Below are 21,957 nucleotides of genomic sequence, written 5' to 3'. Positions count from 1 at the left end.
CAGCCTGTACAGCTCAAACTTAATTTACGTCCCAACTGTGTCCACCAAAGGGCAATCTACTTTACTACAGGACCTAACTTTAAAAGTTTAAAGATAATCTAGTGCCGTTTGATGACACTAAATACTTGGTGACTAGGCAGATGACGACACCATATAAGAGGGCTATTTTAATAGCTGAACCCAAACTGATGAGCGGTCCCCATGTACACTTCCTATCACAGCATGTTCTGATTTAAGTAGAATCTAAAGGCTCACATGTCCTAGCCCTCAATTTCTCTAGCCTCCAACACTCACCTTCTAAGTCTGAGATCATCACTTCTTGCTTATTCCTGATCTTGGCCAGGTTTTTTGCCTTTTCTTCCTCTTCAGCCAGCTGAGAGGAACACTCAGCAATGCGATCTTCCATGAGTTTCTTTTCCTGAATAGGAAAAACGGCTTCAGAAAAGGCATTCAAAATGACAAGTGGGTTTGGTTATTACTTAGAAAACAAGTAACGTTGGCACTGTCACCCCCAGCAGACGGTATATTCCAAAAAGGCAGGAAAAGGAGGCTCAGGACCCTCCAGAGCTTCGCCCGCCCGCCTGGCCTGCAGTCCCGCAGCCGGTGCTGAATGTATTACCGCCCAGATGGGAACAAGTCGTCGGTGAGTGTCCAAAGGGCACAAAATGTCCACGTTCAGTCATCTCAGGGATTAAAAGGATGTTTGGTGGATTAAAAAAATTAAATAGTTTCTGTCTTTAGAAATCTATACCGACTATAAATCTGTAGAGACTTAGAAAACTGAATAAATGAACTTGAAATCTTGAGAACTTCCTGTTTGAAGCCACTTTCAGTGAGAGCATTGACACAAGTATTTTCCATATTCTAAAAGCAGCTCTTGGACTCCCCTGGTGGCACAGTGGTTAAGAATCTGCCTGCCAATGCAGGGGACGCGGGTTCGAGCCCTGGTCCAGGAGGATCCCACATGCCACGGAGCAACTGAGGCCGTGCACCACAACTGTTGAGCCTGTGCTCTAGAGCCCGCGAGCCACAACTGCTGAGCCCACGTGCCACAACTACTGAAGCCCGCGGGCCTCGAGCCCGTGCTCCGCAACAAGGGAAGCCACTGCGGTGAGAAGGCTGTGCACCTCAACGAAGAGTAGCCCCTGCTCGCTGCAACTAGAGAAAGCCCGCGCGCAGCAACAAAGACCCAATGCAGCCGAAACTAAATAAATAAAATACATTTATTAAAAAAATAAAATCAGCTCTTAAATGGAAATAGTCTCTTACTTTGATAAATTTGGAATTTTGGTCCTCGAGAAGCAGAATCTCCTCTTCCATCTTCTTGATCTTGGCCTCTGCCGTCACCTTCTCCAGCTGCAGTTTCTGGCGAGCCCCCTCCTCCTCGTCCAGCTGCTCCTCCAGGTCCTTGGGGAGAAGTACATGCGGTCAGTCTCCACACTTTCTCTACGAAATTCTACACATGCTAACAAGCAAGGTCAAAATGAAAGGCCAGTGTTTGATTTTCAAAATGGCAGGGTTATTTTTAAACATATAAAATGTAATTATGTGAAACAGACACTTGTGTCCACTATAGGTTAAGTACAAAGTGGGTCAGTCCTTCTCGAAGCCAACATGGAAGAATGGAGCAGCTCTGAGAAAGAGCATTTCTTTTAAACCAGCGGTTTCAGGAAAAGGCGCAGATGTGATTTATATTGAAAAGACCTGTAGCAAAGTGTTATTTATCGTCCTGAGGAACTATGAACATACTTCAAAAAAGCCTTGGTGATTAAAAGCGGGTACATTTGTAAAATGGGATAATGTGTAGTTATTAAAATCCATACTTTAGAATAGTAGTAACACAGGGAAACTGAATAATATAGTCCAGCTACATCAAACACATAAGAGAAAGACAACTCAGAAACAACCATGGAAACAGTACAGGTTGGTGAGAATGGACTGTCTCAGGTCAGGCGTGCCGTGTTGTTCACAACATGAGTGCACCGCCAAACTGGGTGGGATTCCAGAGTTTACACATGGTTTTCCTATAACATGCTTCTCTTTATTTCATACCCTACATTATTGTAGCTAATAAACATATGCATTACAGAACAGAGTTGTACATACAAATCAATATATGGCCAGTTTAAGAAACTTTCAAGGGACTTCCCTCGTGGCACAGTGGTTAAGAATCCACCTGCCAATGCAGGGGACATGGGTTCAAGCCCTAGTCCAGGAAGATCCCACATGCCACGGAGCAACCAAGCCCATGTGCCACAACTACTGAGCCTGCGCACCTAGAGCCTGTGCTCCGCAACAAGAGAAGCCACCGCAAAGAGAAGCCCGTGCACTGCAACGAAGAGTAGCCCCCGCTCGCCACAACTAGAGAAAGTCCGTGCACAGCAACAAAGGCCCAATGTAGCCAAAAATAAATAGATAAATTTATTTAAAAAAATGAATAATAAAAGCTCATAAACACAGAGGTTAAAAAAAAACTTTCAAGGGTAATTTTGGCTAAATAATTTATCACGGTTGATTCTGTAATGAAACCTCTGCACAAGATTAACCTTTTTTGTGAAGAACTTCAAACACACATATAAGTACAGGGTAGCATGGTGATCCTGACACAAATGCATCAGCCCAAGCTTAACAGGCATCAGCTCATGGTCAGCGGTCACTTCTAAACCCCCCGCTTCTCCCTCCTCCACTGCGTTATTTTGAAGCAAATCCCAGACATCATATTTCACCTGTAAACCTTCAGGCTCTATTTCTAAAAGATGAAGACCATTTAAAAATACACTTGTTTGAACTGGAATCCAAATAAGGTTCACACGCTGTGATTGATAAGACCCTTAAGACTGCTTTAATCTCTAGGTTCTCTTAAATTTCTTTCTCCTCCCTTTTTCTCACCATTTATTTGTTAAAAAAAAAAACCAAAAGGGCTTCCCTGGTGGCGCAGCGGTTGAGAGTCCGCCTGCCGATGCAGGGGACGCGGGTTCGTGCCCCGGTCCGGGAAGATCCCACATGCCACGGAGCGGCTGGGCCCGTGAGCCATGGCCGCTGAGCCTGCGCGTCCGGAGCCTGTGCTCCACGATGGGAGAGGCCACAACAGTGAGAGGCCCACGTACCGCAAAAAAAACAAAAACAAACAAACAAACAAAAAACCAAAAGAACCCCACAGGTCATTTGTCCTACAGTTTCCCTGAGTCTGGATTTTGTCCACTGCATCCCTGCACTGCACACTCCTAAGGTGACAAAAGCAGTGAAAAGAACAGTGGGTCCAGTGTAATTCAATTAATAAATGAATCCACATATATCTGTTCAGAAATATATGCAAAAAAATAATAGGGATTAATGGGATGATGGGTAGGAGGAGACTTCTAAGTGAGATTTTATATTCTCTGGGTATTCTACAATGTAGTGTTATAATCAGGGAATTAATACTGAAAACAAAACAAAAACCAAAAACAGCTCTAGTAGTTTTTGGTTGAAAAGGAGACAGATCAGAAATCCCTGAAAGCCTCACTTGTGGTGGTGGTGGGGGGAAAGGACAAGAGACCAACAAGGTTGGGTTTTCCCAAGAGCCATGCAGTTAATATAGAATCTCAGATATTCCATAAGAGGGGGAAAATATTTAATAATAACATTACCATAAATATTTTATAATGTGTTTGAATTTACAATGGCGATATTAAGATAACAGTGCAAAAACCCAGTGAAAGAGTCTAGAGTAAAGGTTATGAAGATGGAAACTATTGAAAAACAAAACAAGCAAACAACAACAAAAAACCCTGTTCTTACAAGGAAATGCTTGTTTTCTAAAGAGAGTAATGCAAGCATTTCATGTGAAGTTGCTAAAACGTGGAGCGTAAAACAGTAGGTTGGGGAGACTGGAGATGACTCTGGGTGTCCTTACCCTGTGTGAGTAAAATATTATCACTGAAATGAGCACATGCTCTGAAACAAAGAGAAAATCAAAATGGAAAACGAATTTGAAAAAGGATACATGTATATGTATAACTGAATTACTTTGCTGTACACCTGAAACTATCACACCATTGTTAATCAACTATACTCCAGTATAAAAATAAAATGTTTAAAAAAAAAAGAGAAAATCAAAACTGTTGATAATACCACCAGAACTCACTATTATTGGTGACTATTATTCTAGATCTTCTGTACGTCCCCTTATAAAAATCATACAGTTTGTAAGTTATATACTTTTAGTTAGACCTTACTGTGTATACTCTTTTGCAACTCCCCTTACTAATGTATTATAAATACCCATAAAAATAGACATCTTTTAAATTTATAACTGTATATTATTACCGTAGTTTAAGAATCCCCTATTGTTAGATTAGTAGGCTTCCACTGATTTATGCTTTTAAGTCCTAGAACTAGAATTGCTGGATTAATGTGTACTTTTTATAGCTTTCGTGATATTTTGCCAACCTATTATGGGATACTGGAAAGCTGTTTGTGTTGAAGAATGGAGAGGGCCTGGACAATTTACTGTATGGGGTATTTGCCAAGGAAATAATATGGTATCTTTTGCGGTTCTGAGAAATGTCTGAAATGTCTGTGCTTTGCAAAGATAAGCCAAGTGGTGGGGATAAAATCAAGGGAGAGATCTGGAAGAAAGAAAGTTTAGTGCTGGACCCATGAAGCAGCGGGGGCAGATACAGACACCCTGACACTCGAGGCCACACTGGATAGGCTGGGGTGGGACTCACGGAGAACGAGTCTCAGGGCACAGGCACAATCACTGTCGTCTGCATCACTCATCTGGGTGTTCAATCAGAGAGAACCGCGCTTCGTGTGAGGACAGCTGGATCTCAGTAAGAAAGCAGCTACCAGCAGGAAGGGCTAAGTGTTTTATTCCGATTCCTGGCCACCTCCTGCGTCAGCGCTGAGCATTTATTATGAACCACACCACCTCATAGGTGTCTCTAATGGATGGAGTGAGCAGTGGAATTATTAATGAGAACACAACGAACAAACTCCGTCCCCGCAGACCCTGGGACGCATCCTCTAAGATGCCACAGCAGAACATAAAAACGATTCCTGTTCAAAATAACAAATCTGCGTTTGGAGGAATCTATTATATGTGTGCTTCGAGTGATCTTTTAAAGGGGTGGGGGCGGTGGGGAGAAACGACTTATTACTTAGGCTCCTGTTGCTCCTCAATGGACACAAGAATCCAAACCCAGAGCCTCTCTTCACTCAACAGATCCACTTGGAAAACCCCAACTATAATCCTAAATGAAGCTTATCACAGATACCTGAATGTGGGCTTGCATTTTCTTCTTCTCATTTTGGAGGATTTGGTTTCTTTCTTCTTCTTCTTCAACCCTAGACTCCAAGTCATGGAGAATCTCTTCTAATTCCTGCTTCTTAGCGGCAAGTCTTGCCCTCATCTCTTCTGCTTCAGCAAAGAGCTCAGTCTCTGCCTGTAGTTGCTCTGCCAGGATATTCTTCTCTTCTAGCAGCTGCAAGCACAGTAAAGCGTCCGGTGCTATGACTGGCCGGTTGTGCACAAGAGACAGTCACTGGGACTCCAGTGGCCAGTGCAGGTCGCCCAAGAAACCCGGACTTAAAAATACATAACGTCACTCGCAAAACTTTCAAATATATCTTCGGCTCTAGCAAAATAAGCTGGGTGAAAACTTGAGACAACAGAAACAACGAAAAAGGTTATCCTGAATAATACATATTAAATTCATGCTATTTGAAAGAATTCCCTTTCTTACTATTAAGGTAATTCACAAAGGGACCAAAGAATAGGAGGAGAAATATTATACGAATGCTATGAAGTTCATGGTGACTGAAGCCATCTGGTATCAAATGATATTCTGGCCTCTACTGTTAAAACTTTTTGGCCCTGAACACATCAGTCCTATCACTGTCAACTACAAACATTTCCAGAGTCTCTGCTTTGTCCATGAAGCACGGCTCCCTGAGAACGGGATGTGGACTCAGGACCACCGTGGCTGGAGAACAGGCAGCGGGGTGCCTTGTACTGTCTCATCCTTTTACTTCTTTCTAGGTCCCTTGTGAGCAGTCACAGGAAGGTGCTAATACCAGGAGAAGTGTCACCGGTGTTAAACGCACACCTGATAGCAAACTTGATCATCTGGGTGTCCAAAGGGTGACAAAGGCAAAAGTGCAAGAGCTCAGGCTGATTTCAGTTTATATATACCCCAATGCTTGGCCTAATACATCTGCTACCTCTGTGCTCAAACGTCTATGAATACACATAAAGTAAGATGCTGTTTATTTGGAATTCACTGGGTGGGTCCCTATCCGCGGGATCGCGCATCTTCTTTCAGGGCTGAGCGGGAACTGGTGAGCTTACCTGTTGGTGCTTCCTCTCCATCTCCTCCAGCTCCCCTTCCACCTTCGTCTGCTTCTCTTTCACCTTCAGCAGCTCTTCGTCTTTGGCCTGGAGTTCCTCCTCTTGGCGAGTGACTTGGAGGAGCGGCTTCACCTACGTTCACGACATTGAACACTGACCGTCGCACCCTGCACCTGCCCGCCCCCGGGCTTCCCTTGGTCCCGTGCGTGCCACCCCAGGGGGAGCCGGGCGCCCACCTTGGTGAAGACGCGCCACCACTGCCAGTGCCGCAGCTTCAGGTACGCGGCGCAGTTGCGCTGCAGCACCTTCAGGGCGCTCAGCTGCTGCTGCTTCTTGGCGAAGGCCCTGAAGAAGAGGCAGGAAAACTAGTTAAAGAAAACCGTGGTTTTGTTTTTGTTTTGTTTTGCTTGTAAACAACAATCATTTATTCCTCACAGTTCTGGAGGCTGGGGAGTCCAGGATCATGGCCCCGGCAGATTCCGTGTCTGCCGAGGACCCACTTCCTCACTGACAGCTGCTTCTTGCTGTCGCCTCACGTGGGGGAAGGGCGAGGAAGCTCTGTGGGGTCTCGCTCACGAGGACACTAAGCCCATTCGTGAGGGCTCCACCTTCATGCACTAATCACCCCAAAGGCCCCACCTCCAAACACCGTCCCACTGGGGATCAGATTCTGGCGCACGAATCTGGGGGACACATTCAGGCTACAGCAAATAAGAGAGAACTGGCTTTGACAGCTGCTGTCACAGGAGACTTCCTAGAGGGAACGTTCTTTGTGGGCTGGGCTGGGGATCGGGGACATGACCACGTCCCTGCTGGATGGCGGGCCTGCTCCGCCCACCTCAACTCGTGTCACGGGACCTGGCACTCTGTTCACAGACGCTGCCGGAAACGGCCCCTGCCACCTACCCCCAGACACACACATACGTACGTGCGCGCGCGCACGCGGGTGTGAACAGGGCCCTGCTCTCCCCCTCCCTTTGCTGCGCTCCTCATCCATCCTCTATTAGATACTCCTTCCTTTTTGGATGTGTCACAGGAGAAACATCCCTCTTTCTTTCTAAGGTGCCCTTTCTCCTCCTTCCCTCCTGGACTGGACCTGCAGATCCTCCTGCTGACGCCTCTCATCTACAGACGGGCTCAGAGAAGCCCTCCCTGAGGACCCACGCTGAAGCAGGACCCCTGTATTGTCTGTCTTGGCCCCTTGTTTGTATCCTTGTTTAGAACGTGTATCTGCTTACCTGGCTCTCGGTCCCACAGGACAGGGACCTCAAGTCTCCCGCGCTCTCGTATTTCTAGCACAGAACACATGCTTATTAGCACAAGCACACACTCTAAGCATTTAATACATGATTGCCCACTTACTTTCTGGCTAAGTAACCTCTGCAAACAGCCTGAAAGAAGATAATGATATCGGTAATTTTTAAGTCTCTTTCTTCCTCTAAGTGTGCCAGAACTCCAGCTCTGAAAAATATCTTGCTCTGTCCGATCCTGTACAAGTTTGGGTCCAATTCTAAAGCCCGGATCTGAGAGAGAGAGAGTCTGTTTGTTATTTTTGCTACAGGAAAGATTGTGTCAACAGCCCACGAACCAGAAAAATCCAGAAGAGCTTACCATGCGCTCACAAGCCTGTTTGCCATCCATAAAGCCCTTAGGAATAGCATTTGGAGTCAGGATCTCGTATCTGTAAGAAAAGCAGCCCAAAAGCCTTTTGTAAAAATCTGTGGAAATGTTTACCTACTAACTATGAGTTCTGCTTCCCCTAAGAGGCAAGGATATGATGGGCAGTCATGTCGAATGAAGAGTAAAGAAATGACCAGCTGATAATCTGAGGTTTTCTGCAGATCTAGTTTCTATCTCTTAAAAGCAGCAGCAAAATGAAAATGCAGTCATTTCTCCCAAGTCAGAGACCATGTTTAAGAAGTTGTGGTGGAGAGGAATCAAAAGCATGGTGATTTTAGAAACTTTGTTTTTTATTTCCCACAAAATGTCCACATCCTTAAGATGCAAGCAGAATCTGGCTTTTTGCGTGCTGAGTCACTGTCAACTTGTAGGCATTTATTAGATAACAGAGAAGGCTGTAAGAGCAATGCTTGGAGGGCCTCTGTTTAGAACAGGAGGAAGGGGACTTCCCTGGTGGCGCAGTGGTTGAGAATCCACCTGCCAATGCAGGGTACACGGGTTTGCGCCCTGGTCTGGGAAGATCCCACATGCTGTGGAGCAACTAAGCCTGTGAGCCACAACTACCAAGCCTGTGTGCTGCAACTACTGAAGCCTGCGCGCCTAGAGCCTGTGCTCTGCAACAAGAGAAGCCACCGGGATAAGAAGCCCACGCACCGCAACAAAGAGTAGTCCCCGCTCACTGCAACTAGAGGAAGCCTGCGCACAGCAATGAAGACCCAACACAGTCAAAAATAAATAAATTAAAATTAAAAAAAAAAAAACACAGGAGGAAGTCTCAGGGTGACTCAAAACAGCACTGGGCTGGGCGCACATATGTTCACCGACCTGCACACCTGAGGGCTGTGCACTTACTATATGTGTGTTATACCCAAGAAAATAAATTTTAGCACAAAGACGGTGGCTGTATTAAAAGATGAATCCTGGCTACTTCAACCAACTTTGTGTTTTGGATGCTAGTTATGTTCCATTTTCTTCTATCAAATAAAAAGTGAAGGGCTTCCCTGGTGGCGCAGTGGTTGGGAGTCTGCCTGCCGATGCAGGGGACATGGGTTCATGCCCCGGTCCGGGAGGATCTCACATGCTGCGGAGCGGCTGGGCCCGTGAGCCATGGCCGCTGAGCCTGCGCGTCCGGAGCCTGTGCTCTGCAATGGGAGAGGCCACGGCAGTGAGAGGCCCGCGTACCGCAAGAAAAAAAAGTGAAAATCTACCAGCTCGTTTATCATATGGTGGGGCCATAATAAGGGTTTCCCTGAAAACCTGTAGGAATTGGAACAGTTTTTCAACTGGATTCCCTCTGGGAGAAAGGGCTACTCTTCGACCTGCAGCACTGTTTATTTTATGGAAAAACAAATGCTTCATATTTGGAAACTTGATTTCCAGGAGCAAAGAGGAAAAAGGCAAACTAGACTAACTGTTAAAGAAAATTACATAATACACTTTAAAAAAAACTGTTGCCCATCATATGTTTTCATCCATTTCTACTGCACACCGATCTTCTCCCTCTTGTTTTTTTCCTAATTCTTTTCTAATCTCCACCTATTTCCGACACTACTTTAGTAAAAGGATTGTAAGAACACACACACGGGCACACACAGTGGGAAAAATATATACATACACACGTACACAGATATATTCATTGAAAAAAAGATGGAAAGAAATGTCCCAAAGTGCTTTTAGGAGTCACACCTGAATAACTTTTATTTACTTTTAACGTATTTAAAATTTTTCCTAAAAGGAACATACGTTATTCCTGTATTTTATTTTTATTTTATTTCTTGCGGTACACGGGCCTCTCGCTGTTGTGGCCTCTCCCGTTGCGGAGCACAGGCTCCGGACGCGCAGGCTCAGCGGCCATGGCTCACGGGCCCAGCCGCTCCGCGGCATGTGGGATCTTCCCGGACTGGGTCACGAACCCGTGTCCCCTGCATCGGCAGGCGGACTCTCAACCACTGCGCCACCAGGGAAGCCCCCTATATTTTAAAACATCAGTTTAAAACAAAGTTATGCTTAAATCCCAGGTAGAACTGTCTGAATGAGTGAACTGTAAGTTCTCAGCTCTGTGTTTCCTCACAGCTGCCTCAGGGTCCCAAGGCCCCCGTCTTTGCTGCGCCCAGAGAAGTTATGAGCACCCTGCCTCTTTGTAAAGTAGGCACTCAATATTCCCGACCAACGGTAAAGGGAATAATGATGACCGCCCTCCTATATGAAAAGAGAACGGAAACCCTCCAGGGAACAAGGAGGAGTCTTTTCGCATCATCTCACTGTTTGATTCACATTCAGATAAGCTTTGATACACACAGAACCCAGGTAAAGGTGAGCAATACCTCTGTCTGAATTCCTGGAAAACAATCCGGTTGGGGAATCCCTGGCGACAGATTCGGATCCCTTCCAGGACACCGTTGCAGCGAAGCTGATCCAGCACTAGGTGCGGGTCCAGTTTTCCAGCCTAATCGAGCAGATGACAGTGTTAGAGCTTCATCTCTGGGACCGGACCTCGATCCGCCTTCCACACCCGCCTCCGTTCTGCTAAGCACGTACCCGCTTCTCGTGATTCGGAATGATGCAGCGCACGAAGTTAGGGTTGGTGTTGCGGAGCGTCGCCATCAGCTTGGTGAGAGATTCTTTGTAGAGCTGCCCGACTGTACGGAACATGCCCTTCTTGGTTTTATAGGCAGAGCCAAAAGCTGTCTCCGTCATCCCCGTCACTTGGTCCAGACCCACGATCCGGTCCACTGGTGGAAATAAAAAAGACAAGCGAAAATAAGGCAACTCTAACTCTTGGGCAGGGAAAGAAAAGACAGAGTGAGAGTGCAGCAGCACAAGCTTTGTGGGACAAATGATAAGAGATGCCAGAGAGGCAGGGCAGTCAGCATATTAAGACACTGCACAAGCCGTGGACCTAAAAGCCACACACTTCTAGGGCAGGATACTGTAGCGCTTTGACAACTTCGTACCGCACACCAGCAGGTGCCTCCCGCTGCACTAGTTTCAGGAACTCACTGCCTGATACCATTGGACTGTCACATATACAGTTATTTGGTAGATGCAAGATTACTGGCTGGCATTGATACACAAACCGACACGGTGACGAGTCTCAAAATAGGAAATGGCTTCTAAAAATGTACATTGAGATATACGTTTATACAAAGCAAGTCCACTTAGTGAACATGCTCAGCAGTTAGGGACCAGAGTCATCTCTTACGGGTCACTAGATTTCCAAAGAGAAAGGCCAGCAAATGCAGGAAGACTGGATCACCTCAGCTCAGGTTTTTAGGAAGGAGTAAACTTCAACTCTCTCCTCAAAGCATGGATGACACTCATGAAAGGGCAAGAACGCTCCAGCGGAAGGAGTCTTCTGAAAAGTAATCAGTGCCCGAGCTCAGTTCAACGATGGCTAAACCTCTCAGATGCTACGCTCTTATTAAAGCAGCGGACAGTGGCCACTGTCCACACACCTAACGCTTCCCGTGATGGGATCACACGCAGAAGCCCGGCAAGTGCACCGGCCACCAGCCAAACATTCGGTGCCTAAAACGCTCTCGTCAAAAAAAATCTGATGAATGAACGAAACACACAACTGAAATACTTCTTTAAAAAACCAAAATATCAGTTGAACTACCCCATCCACGCTCTCTTCGACCCTAGCAGTCCCCTCCGTTTCTCCCGTCTGCGCCCAGGGCAGAAAGCACGTGGGGACCAGGCACCACGTGAAGTGCTCGCTCAGCAACACCTCAGTCTTGATTCCAATCCTTGCTTTCCAGGGAGGTTTTTATGGAAGAGGCGACCATGGCCCAGGAGGTAAGGGAACTTGTCCAAGTCACGCAGGCCTTCCGCGGAAGCTGCGAGAAGGGTGGATGACGCCTGCACACTGCCTACACTTTCCCCTGAGTGAAGCCACCAGACTCGAGGGTTGAGGGCAAAGCTAGCCCTGCCTGTGCCCCTTGGAGACCAACACTCTCTCCTGGGCCTTCAGCCCGTCTCTCCTCACCAAGCCTGCCCCTGCACGCGCCATGACAATGCACTTCCGTGAGCCACCCGCTTCCGTCTCCTCAGAGCCGGGCCTCTTTCTAGGCGGTTCCCACACCTGCCATTCCTCATCCTTCCCGCCAGTTCCTCACTGTGCAGCCGACTGGCTTCCAGGCCACCCTCCCCCCACACCCCATTCCACTCAGGCCATGACAGGCCCGGGCCTTATTCAACTTGACCCTGGTCCATTTACCTGTTGACCATCACAGCAGCATTCTAGAAACTCGCCACGCCTGGCTTCTCTTGTGGACTAGGGACCCCACCTTCTCCTGGCCCTCGACCCACCTCTCTCACTACCACACTCTCCTTGATGACTTCTCTTTTGCGTTTTCTGTACATCACGACGCTCACTAAGGGCCCAGACTCAGCTCACCTAAAATCCTTTCTAGAATAAGACAGGACACAAGTGCGGGCAGAGAGCATTGGACCAGAATTCCTCAAGCCCCAATCTCATCCTGGGCGATCACATCATACCTGACCTCCCAGCACCAGTGACTGAACACCTATATTCTCCTGCCCACCCGGAAGTCACACAGCTGCCTCTGCCTTCCACACAGTGCCTCTCACGTCTGCTTTTCTCAGCATCACCCCCCTCTAACCTAGTGCGACGCCTGGCATATAACATGCTTGATACATGTGTGTTAGCAAATAAATGAAGTAAACGTTAAATGCTTTCATAATTACAAACAGTGAGAAATGCACTGAAAGAAAAGAACAGGATGCTACGAGAAGGATGGGCGGTTAGAGACCTCTCTGGAGAAATTACCTTTAATGCCTTAAGGGTAAGGACGAGCCAGTGCGGAGATCACTGCAGGCAGTGGCAAGAGCAGGCGTGAAGGACCAGAGGCAGGAAGAAGTGCAAGCAGCTGGTGCCAGTGGGGCCTCAGGAGTGAGGAGGTGAGGACACGCACGCAATAGAGAATGGACCGGGGGAGGGGTCAGGGAGCAAGGCGTGGCCCATGCTGTAGTCCAGGCTCTGAGAGAGAGGATGGTAGGCTGAACTTGGAAGATCACAGAGGAGATGGTGGAAAAGGAAGATTCCAGATGTGTTTTGGTGGCAGGACCGCCTTGCTCTTAGGATGAACTTGGTATGAAGAATATGGCAGAGGGCGAGGGCAAGAACTCCTGGGATTTGGGCTTGGGCAGGCAAGTGGCTGGTGACACCACTGGGAAGATGGGGAGAGAAGGGGGTTCTGTGGGTAGAAAGATGGATCCAAACTCTATTCAAGTTTGGGGCGCCCGTGACACGCTGAGGCGGAGATGTCAAGTGGACAGCGGACAGTCTGCTGCTAAGAATAGAGGTCTGAAGGAGAAAAGGTAGATTTGGGGGTTGCTGACTTGCAGGTAGGATTTAAAGTTACGGGACTGGATGAGCCCCCTAACGGGCAAATGACCAGAGATGGGGGCGTGGGGCAAGCCCCAAGGAGCTGGGGCAGATGGAGGAGTTGGATAAGGAGGACGAGAAGGGGCTGGACGTAGGGGGACCCAAGGTCAATGTCCTAAACTGAAGCACATTCTCCCCATCCCTCCTCCTGTATATCTAGTGCAGACGTGGCCACGGGTTACTCAAGCCAGAAACCGGGAGTCGGCCTCCATGCCCCTCCCACATCCAGCTGCTGATTTACCGGAACCAGTCAGGACAAGCTTCCGGAGTCTTCAGTCCATCCCTCCTCTCCACTGCCCTGGTCTGTGCCACAACGCCCTACCGGGTTCCTTCCTCTAGCCTCACTCTCCCATTTCATCCTCCACCCCTGCAGCCACAAAGTGCTTTCCAGTTACACCTTTGTCACGATTAACAGCTGTGTCTAAAACTAAGCAAGTTCCTTGCTCCTAGACTTAAAATCCTTCCATTTCTCCTACAGCTTGTAGGAAACGGTCCAAATAACAGCCCAGCAGCAGAGCACAGGGATGAAGAACTCTACCCAGAGAGTCAGAAACACCTGCCACCTACAAGCTGCGTGAACTTGGGTCTAGTTACCCATCTTCTCCCAGCCTCAGTTTGTTCCTCTGTGAAATGGAGCCAAGGTGACCTACCTTACAGAACTGAGGTGCCTAGAAAGCACGAAGTGCTCGGTGAAGGGACCTCCTGTCACCTTCCCTAGACGCCAACTCTACAAACCAGCTGCATTTTCTCAAAGACACAAAGCTCTCAAGTCTTCACCCTTTTCTGTCAGGAACCCCGCCTCCTTGCAAACTCATAATGGCTTTTAAATCTCCATCCCTTTCCCTACCACCTCTTCCCGTCCACCTGCCTCCAGGCTAAACAGGCCACTCCCTCCTCAAAGCTTCAAATCATGTACGTCAGACCCTGGGATGACACTTCCACTCTGTTCCCTGTATATTCCTGCTGGACTAAGCTTCCGGGGACGTCTCTCTCCAGCATGGAACACACACGGGGTCCTGAGAGCAGATCCCTGGTGCCCCTGGGCCCCTCAGATCACCAGCTCAAATGGCTTCTTCTGCCTTCCCCACGTCCTGACGTTGGCCTGAGCATGGTCCCTGGCACATAGTAATTTTTTTTTTTAAACAAATATCCACTGAATGAACACAAAATTACCCACAAGAACAAGTCACGCCCATAACAAAAGAGAAGGAACCCCACGCTGACTGCGGGGGTTTAGCCTCACTGGTCTGCAGCTCTTTCCCTGAAGGGGCAGCTCCTCTTCCACAGGGCAGGGTGGCAGGGACCCGCGATGCAGCCCCGGGCAAGGACCACTTTTGTTTTGTTTTTTAAGTAATAAACAAAAAATATAATCATAATGAGCCTGATTTTCAAATTTAACTTTAATAAGGGTAATCCAAAGCTAAATATTCAGATTTTAAAAAAATTAATGCTTCAAACTTTCAGTTTTTTTTTTTTTTTTTTTAAATTCAAATACTTAAACTCAGGGTTAGTTTCTACCAATGAGTAAAATTATTGGGTAAAAGAGAAACACTTTGGGAACTTCATTAAATGATTTGGGCCACACTAATCATATACGATTTCACTCAAAAATCAAGACCTAGGGCTTCCCTGGTGGCGCAGTGGTTGAGAGTCCGCCTGCCGATGCAGGGGACACGGGTTCGTGCTCCGGTCCGGGAAGATCCCACATGCCGCGGAGCAGCCCTTGAGCCATGGCCGCTGGGCCTGCGCGTCCGGAGCCTGTGCTCCACGACGGGAGAGGCCACAACAGTGAGAGGCCCGCGTACCGCAAAAAACAGTGAGAGGCCCGCGTACCAAAAAAAAGAAAAAAGAAAAATCAAGACCTAGAAAAACCTCTGGGTTTTTGGTTTTTTTTTTTTTTTTTTTTTGCAGTATGCGGGCCTCTCACTGTTGTGGCCTCTCCCATTGCGGAGCACAGGCTCCGGACGCGCAGGCTCAGCGGCCATGGCTCACGGGCCCAGCCGCTCCGCGGCATGTGGGATCTTCCCGGGCCGGGGCACGAACCCGCGTCTCCTGCAAAGGTAGGCGGACTCCCAACCACTGCACCACCAGGGAAGCCCAAGAATGGCTTTGTTTATCCTCCTCCTCCATCCAGGAAAGGCTCGTTAGGCTGCTGGTGGGCACTACAATTCATTACTTGGTTGCCCAGTGGCCTGAAAAGAGTTCCAAGTATTTTATACGAACAACTTATTAATCGATAAACCCTATGCGGACAGTCAGAAATGAGATGAGCTCCACAGACCTGCGATCTCTAAGGGCATATTCATAGTTTAGTTTTACGTAAGGAATGGTGTCATCTGCAGCTGGAATGCTTAACTGGCCCTTCTTCTAGCGGACGGTCTCAGGAGACAAGACGAATACATGAGATTTTTGTGTTCTTTAAATCTGTCCATGGGCCAAAATACTAGTGCTATTATTTCATTCGAAGTATTTAAGCCAGTTCTTCAGAAACTCTCTCCAGATGATAGAGCTGGAGACCAAAAAGGGGGGGAGAAAACTGTCTTGATGTTAACTTCAATACCCAGACACAATGATTAGGAAATACACATCACACACTCCCATCCTAGAGAAGCCTCTAGTCCCCAGCACGGTGCCAGGCACATGGTGGATTCTCAGTGCTCATTTACATAGACTAAAAGACTGTTCTACTCTTAAGGTACACTAAAATGTTACGAACAGTTGAAAATGATTCCGGAACAAATATTTAACTTCTATGAATTCCCAGAGACAATCTTAACATTGAATAGTCTATCTCCAGGGTACGGCTATTACACAGTAATAACGAATTTACAGTGGTTACATAACTGGGTTGTAGAACCGATCTGTTAAATGTTCTAGGGTGTTTGGGAAGTTTGAGAAAACTTCCAGGAAGTTCAGCAGTTGACGGGGAGCGTGTGAGTCAGGAAAAGAGCAATCTGGCCTCCCCCAAGCGCCAGTGTTAAGGTGACCTGAAATTTGTCTCCCTTACCCACCCTCCCCATCTGTACTTTCTGCCCCTGCAGAAGCCAAAGTTGGGGCACACAGGGAGCCCCACGCTTCCCGCCAGCGCCTCCGGCACGGCTACTCCTGCTTTCTCCTGCGGGCAGGTCCCATGAATACGATTCATGCCCACCGCGGGCAGCACAGCATGACTGCCTGTCAGCGGGACCTCGGGGCACGGAAGAAAAGAGGACCTGCGTGAGACGATGGCCAAGGAAATAAGCATTTATTGATCTTCTCTGTTTTTTATAATTAGAACAGCAGCAGCAACGAGGGTGCGACAGCAATTACGGTAGCTGCAGAGGCGGCCACGGCAAGTGCAAGGCCAGGCAGGCAGCGTGTACTCAGGCACCTCCCGGGCCGGGTCAGGCTCTCGCTGCCTCGTCTGATACTCGCGGTGACCCTGAGAACTAAGTGTCACTGTCCCCACTGGACCTCGGGAACTGGAGGTGCCGTCCCCGGAAGCTGCTTCTCCTCGAGCTCCCAACTCCGGTTAGAACTCAAGATAAAGAAATAGGAAAGAGTAGAATATGCAACGATGTATAAAACCTTCATCCACTGAACACGAAGACAATGAAACTGCGTACAGAAACCGGATCAGACCTAAACCAGAGAGTCTAAAAGGCACTAAAAATGGGGGTTAGGACCAGTGGATACAATCTATACGGAGATCCAATGATGACCGTTTTTATCAGTCGTGCTACTAGATACTAACGACTCACTGAAGGAAAAAAAAAGACTGGTTCAAAGTCTTCGAAGTCAGAACGTCATCATTTCTGTTATACCAAGAAGGAAGGGAAGAATTCCGGGGCCACTAGGAGACGAAGGGAGACCCCAGTGGGGCAGCCCTCCCGCAGACCGGGACCGAGATCTCCCTGCTGATTCCCAGCCCCAAGTGAATTGCTGTCACCACGTTTCAAGCGCTGCTTCTACGAGAGATTGAAAAGGGAGGCGGGAGTTCTCTATCGACAACGAAAACTTGCTTCCTGTACTCCTCACAATGTCTCTGGTGGTCACCCTTCCAGACCCATCAGCTGCCGTCCAGCGCTCGTGGGGGGTCAGAGAACCCAAGGGTACTTACTACCCTGTGAAGGACACGGCAGGCGGCCGCTAGCATCAGGGCAGACTACACACAACCGTCCCTCCGACACAGTTCGCATCAGGACCAAAGCCACAAACTACCACCCCCATCGTCACAGGCCCTTTTAGTCTAAAAACCCCGCCTACCACTTTGAGGTTAGGAACCCGCTTTGCTAATTCGTTGCATCCTCCATTACTAGTTTATCCCAGGAGTCTAGAGTTTCAACATATATTTGGAAGAAAACAGTCCTTTGGTTTACAGCAGAAACTTGCATGACCTCCTTATTCTGCCTCTAGGAATTCTGTTCCTTTCTCTCCTGCATTTGCTCTTTGATGGTTCTGGAAACCTCTCTTTACCCCCATCTCTCATCTTTCTCCTCAAAAGCCCGCACATTCTTCTAATGCTGTTTTCCTAACCTTACGGCTCTACTTAGAAGCACAGGGCCTGCGGTAGCTCTCTGTCATCTCATTGAGAGGCACCGCCCACCTCAGTGTGTCAAAGGCCATCACGATTTGATCCTGAGGAACCCCTTCATCCACCGTCTTCCGAGAAATCACTGAAAATACCAAAGCCCATGTTTTCATTTAAAACCCGTTACCCCTCCCTGGGGTTTGAATCCATGAGCACATGTCGAGGAGAACATTTCTGCTGGAGAAATATCAATACTACCTACAACTTCGAAGACCACCTGGGGCCATGGTGGATGGAAGGCCCTCCGGGGTGGGGAGAGACTGAGACCCCGACACTCGGGTCAGCCGGCTGACTCAATCAGAGGCCACCTCATGAGAGAGACGGACCAGGCACGTTTCCAGTGCCCAGGCAAGCGGACGGGAGGAGGGAGCCGGCTCCCTCAGAGAATGGCTTTGTCTAGGGTGGCCCTGTACCTGATCCTGCAGGTACAGAAAAGCACCTGGTCCACAGACCCCGAAGATCACGGCCCCACAGGAAAGAGCATCTGTGCTGCAGGAGGGGGAAGGCCATGGTGGGAGGGGCTGGGCGAGGCTGTGCCCCTAGCTGCTGCGTGTGGGACACCCACCCCCAGACTTCACGGTGCGCCGTCTGGCGCCAGGAGCGGGGGAGTGATGGGGGCCCACGGGCTGGAAGTCTCTTAAACGGTTAGAAATCCAAGAGTTGGAGGAATGAATTTAAAGAGAGAGCTCTACTCTGGGAGAAAGTCCAAAAGATCGAGCGCCGACCTTTCAACAAAGCGTAAGTCCCAGGCAGACCATAAGCTTCAAACCACCACCTAGCTCTTTCTCTCCCCACTTCCTCAACTCTCTCAGTACCCCCAAGGCCAAAGATGACTGACCTTGAAGATTTCTCCTGTGGAGTAGTCATCCCAGCTCACGGAGCAGCCTTCGGCATCGTCTCCCCCTCCCTCCGCCCCCCTGCTTGCAGCTTCTTTAACAGTACGTGAGCCAGAACTGACCCCAGGAATCTTGGATTAAGACGGGTATGTTTCTTTAACATATTTTTAAAACACTTTTGAGATGGGTTTGGGTCTCAGCATTATGTTCCAAAAATCATGAAGGAAATTTTATAAGATGAATTTGACTTTACCTTGGAGTTTTTACTGCTTGACAATTTCACTAAACAATTGGAAGGTTAGGTGATCTTCATTTATATTAGGCTTTTGGAGGGCCTCTTCGCCATGGCTGGGCTGTATTCTTTCCTTCCTTCCATCTGTCTATCTATCTATTTTTAAAGTACAGTCGATTTACAGGTTAGGCTGTATTTTAAACAGGGCTAAGGATTCAAACCATAAGGCCCAAATGTGTGAAAGTCAATTTCAGGTTCAAGGTACAGGTTCTAACACTCCACTCTTCGTATCAACGTGCACATATCAAGCCTTGTAGATAGTTTCATGGCTTTCAGTTCAAAAGGGCAAGTAGCCAGATATGCACATAAATTCCAAATAAAAGGCATAATGATGAGACCAACATACGTGAGATAATTATGTAATTATTTGTTCACAAAATGTTAATGACTTGAAAAAAGAAAAAAAAACCCTACTCCTCCTTGGAGTTCCTTAGAGTTGAAAATTTAACGGTAACTCAAAGACAAAGGAGATATTATTACTGGGCACATCGATTCCTAACAATTCCCTTAGAGGACTGTGTATCCAACGGCACTACTGGAAAAGGTAGTGACAGACCTTTTGCTCTGCGGTGCTTACGGGCTACGCATAAAAGAAGCAATGTGTAGGCAGTAGCGACTGAATTGTTTATGCGCTCAAACAGTTGCCTTGAAGGATAAATAAAACTGAGCATGAAATGAAGGTTCATGCAGGTCTATGAGCAAAACAAAAACAAAAACCCAAAAACCAAGCCCCCGTCCTCCCAGGCCACCCTGCCAGGCCCCCCACCCCGCAAGTTCTTCCTCTGGGCTGAAACCCCTTGTGTTTGGAAGACCTACAGGCTTTATCCATTCACCTGGTGGCTCATGAAGACCAGAAACACTGTCATAGAAAGAAGCTCTCTGAATATTCTGAATCTCTAAAGCAGAGAAACAGCAAAAACAGGAGGACAGAAGGGCAAATACACAAACACTTCAGTTAGTGTGAAAGACATTCGACATCACAAGTCAACTTTGCAATCGGGCTACAAAAGCAGCTAGTCCAGGGCAGACCCCATGCAAACATTACTGTTTAGAGAATTTGCACATCTGGACAAAGTTCTGTATAAAATAAATGTATACAGCGGAATCATTCCCAACTCCAGGTGTGAGCATTATATCATATTAATGTCAAATGGTTACCCCCATGTAAACGCAGGATGAAATTTAAGAGTAATAAGGTACTATTTGCGTTGTCTTTCATAAAATTATCCTCCAATTAGCAAATTAGGACAAGACTGCAGCAAGTTAGACTACTCTGGAAAAGGTAAAGATTAGTGGCATTTACTGTCAAAAATTCACACTGCTGTGTAATTTTATTTCCCATCCAGATTTTGGAAATATAATTTACTTCAAATACAAACTACGAATAGGTAACTACCACTAAGGAAAACAAAATTCTATTGTAGCAAGTTCTATTGTACAAAATGTTAAAGCAACTTCAAACCATAACTAAGATGATACCTATTGAGCATACCGTTACTCATGAAAACATCATAGGAGATACATTTACATGAAAATGTAATTTTTAGGTCTTTTCTTCCTTGTACGTTAGCCCCCAGAAGTGGCAAGAAATCCGTGTGCAGCTGGTAGAGAGATCGCAAAACATCTTTCAGCAAAAAAGTAGGGCACTATGAATCTCTAGGGCAGGGCTGCCACCAATAAATCTTATTTCTCCTGGTTTGGCCTGGAGGAAACTCTAACACAAAGTTGATTTTAACATGAAATGCTTTACACTCAAGGCATTGCACCTTCACAGGCAAACTATATCCACGCATCATATAACTCATACATTCAGTCAACCTGTCATGTTCTGCCTCTGCGCTGACGTGGCTGTAACAGGAGAAAATAATCACACGCTTTTCCAGGGCTACTTTCTTTTCCTAGAGAAGAAGCTCCCCTTCTCCCAAGACATCTCTACATCCAGAGTGAGCATGGCGAGTTCTCTACCCTACGACCCTCTTCGAAGTCCTGAGCCTGCCGCTGACCTCACGCGTGCGACACGCGGTCCTCGAAATCGGAGGAGCCTGGCATTAGGCTCCGCCTGCCCCTCCCTCCGATGGTGGGCCACCTCTGAGAGCCTGTCACTCAGATTAAACTGAGTAACCGTCCACCTGAGCTGACGGATGGCAGGGCTTCCCACCAAGAGAAGCGATACCAGGAGAGCAAACACACAGGATGAGACCGGAGTGGATGCCGGCACGGCCAGGTCACAATGGGGAGAGGATTTCCGCTCAGCCCATTTGGACAAAAGTGGCCACACGTGCTCCCAAGCTGGCCACGTGGAGAAAGGTGAGGGCCCCGGCAGGGCCTGAGCTGTGGGCCAAGGACAGGTGGACAGGGCTTGAGCCAGGACGGCAGGGCCCCGCAGGCCACACGCCTTTCCTCTCAGAGCTTCTGCCATCAAGTGAGTAACCTGTCTGTAGCTAGTCCATGAAAAGCACAGAAGGGCAGGTAAGGGCTCTGCAGATGGGGTCCTACCTGTGAGACACGTCACCCGCACCTGTGACACGGAATGTGCATCATATCATCGCTGCAGCTGCAGCCCCCATCTCCACCCTCACCTGCCGGATCTCACACTCCTGGCACTTCTGACCCGCTGCTGCCAGAGGCCCTGCCGTACCTGGACGGTGAGTTAAAGGAGCCTGGAAGGAGGAAGCCGAGGCAGAGGCGCCTCGGTCCCGTTCCCGCCTGTGTGCGTGTCCTGAGTTTCCATCTGGAAGAAGGCCCTGGGTGGCAGGGAACACGCCGGTTGTGGTTCCCGAATCCACCTCACTGCTGACAAGCGTGGGCGGTGAGCTTGTCCAGCGTGGCTGGACG

At 48.0% G+C, this 21,957-nt stretch overlaps 1 protein-coding gene across 4 annotated transcripts in view; it reads right to left on the bottom strand.

Moving 5' to 3' along the window:
• Positions 1 to 21,957, bottom strand: part of MYH10 (myosin heavy chain 10) — a 129,007-nt gene that overhangs the window by 23,961 nt on the left and 83,089 nt on the right. For all 4 annotated transcript variants that reach the window (XM_073798318.1, XM_033847518.2, XM_033847519.2 and 1 more), the window contains exons 16-24: positions 10,553 to 10,746; positions 10,339 to 10,460; positions 7,946 to 8,015; positions 7,697 to 7,857; positions 6,571 to 6,679; positions 6,335 to 6,466; positions 5,262 to 5,468; positions 1,270 to 1,407; positions 295 to 418 (exon numbers count right to left, since the gene is read on the bottom strand). In XM_073798318.1, the coding sequence (XP_073654419.1) occupies positions 295 to 418; positions 1,270 to 1,407; positions 5,262 to 5,468; positions 6,335 to 6,466; positions 6,571 to 6,679; positions 7,697 to 7,857; positions 7,946 to 8,015; positions 10,339 to 10,460; positions 10,553 to 10,746 (1,257 nt within the window). The remainder of the gene's footprint in view (positions 1 to 294; positions 419 to 1,269; positions 1,408 to 5,261; positions 5,469 to 6,334; positions 6,467 to 6,570; positions 6,680 to 7,696; positions 7,858 to 7,945; positions 8,016 to 10,338; positions 10,461 to 10,552; positions 10,747 to 21,957) is intronic.

This window comes from Tursiops truncatus, chromosome 20 (assembly GCF_011762595.2).
Source record: "Tursiops truncatus isolate mTurTru1 chromosome 20, mTurTru1.mat.Y, whole genome shotgun sequence".
Lineage (NCBI taxonomy): Eukaryota > Metazoa > Chordata > Mammalia > Artiodactyla > Delphinidae > Tursiops > Tursiops truncatus.
Note: the sequence above shows the minus strand (reverse complement) of the source record. Positions and strands in the feature narration are given on the sequence as shown.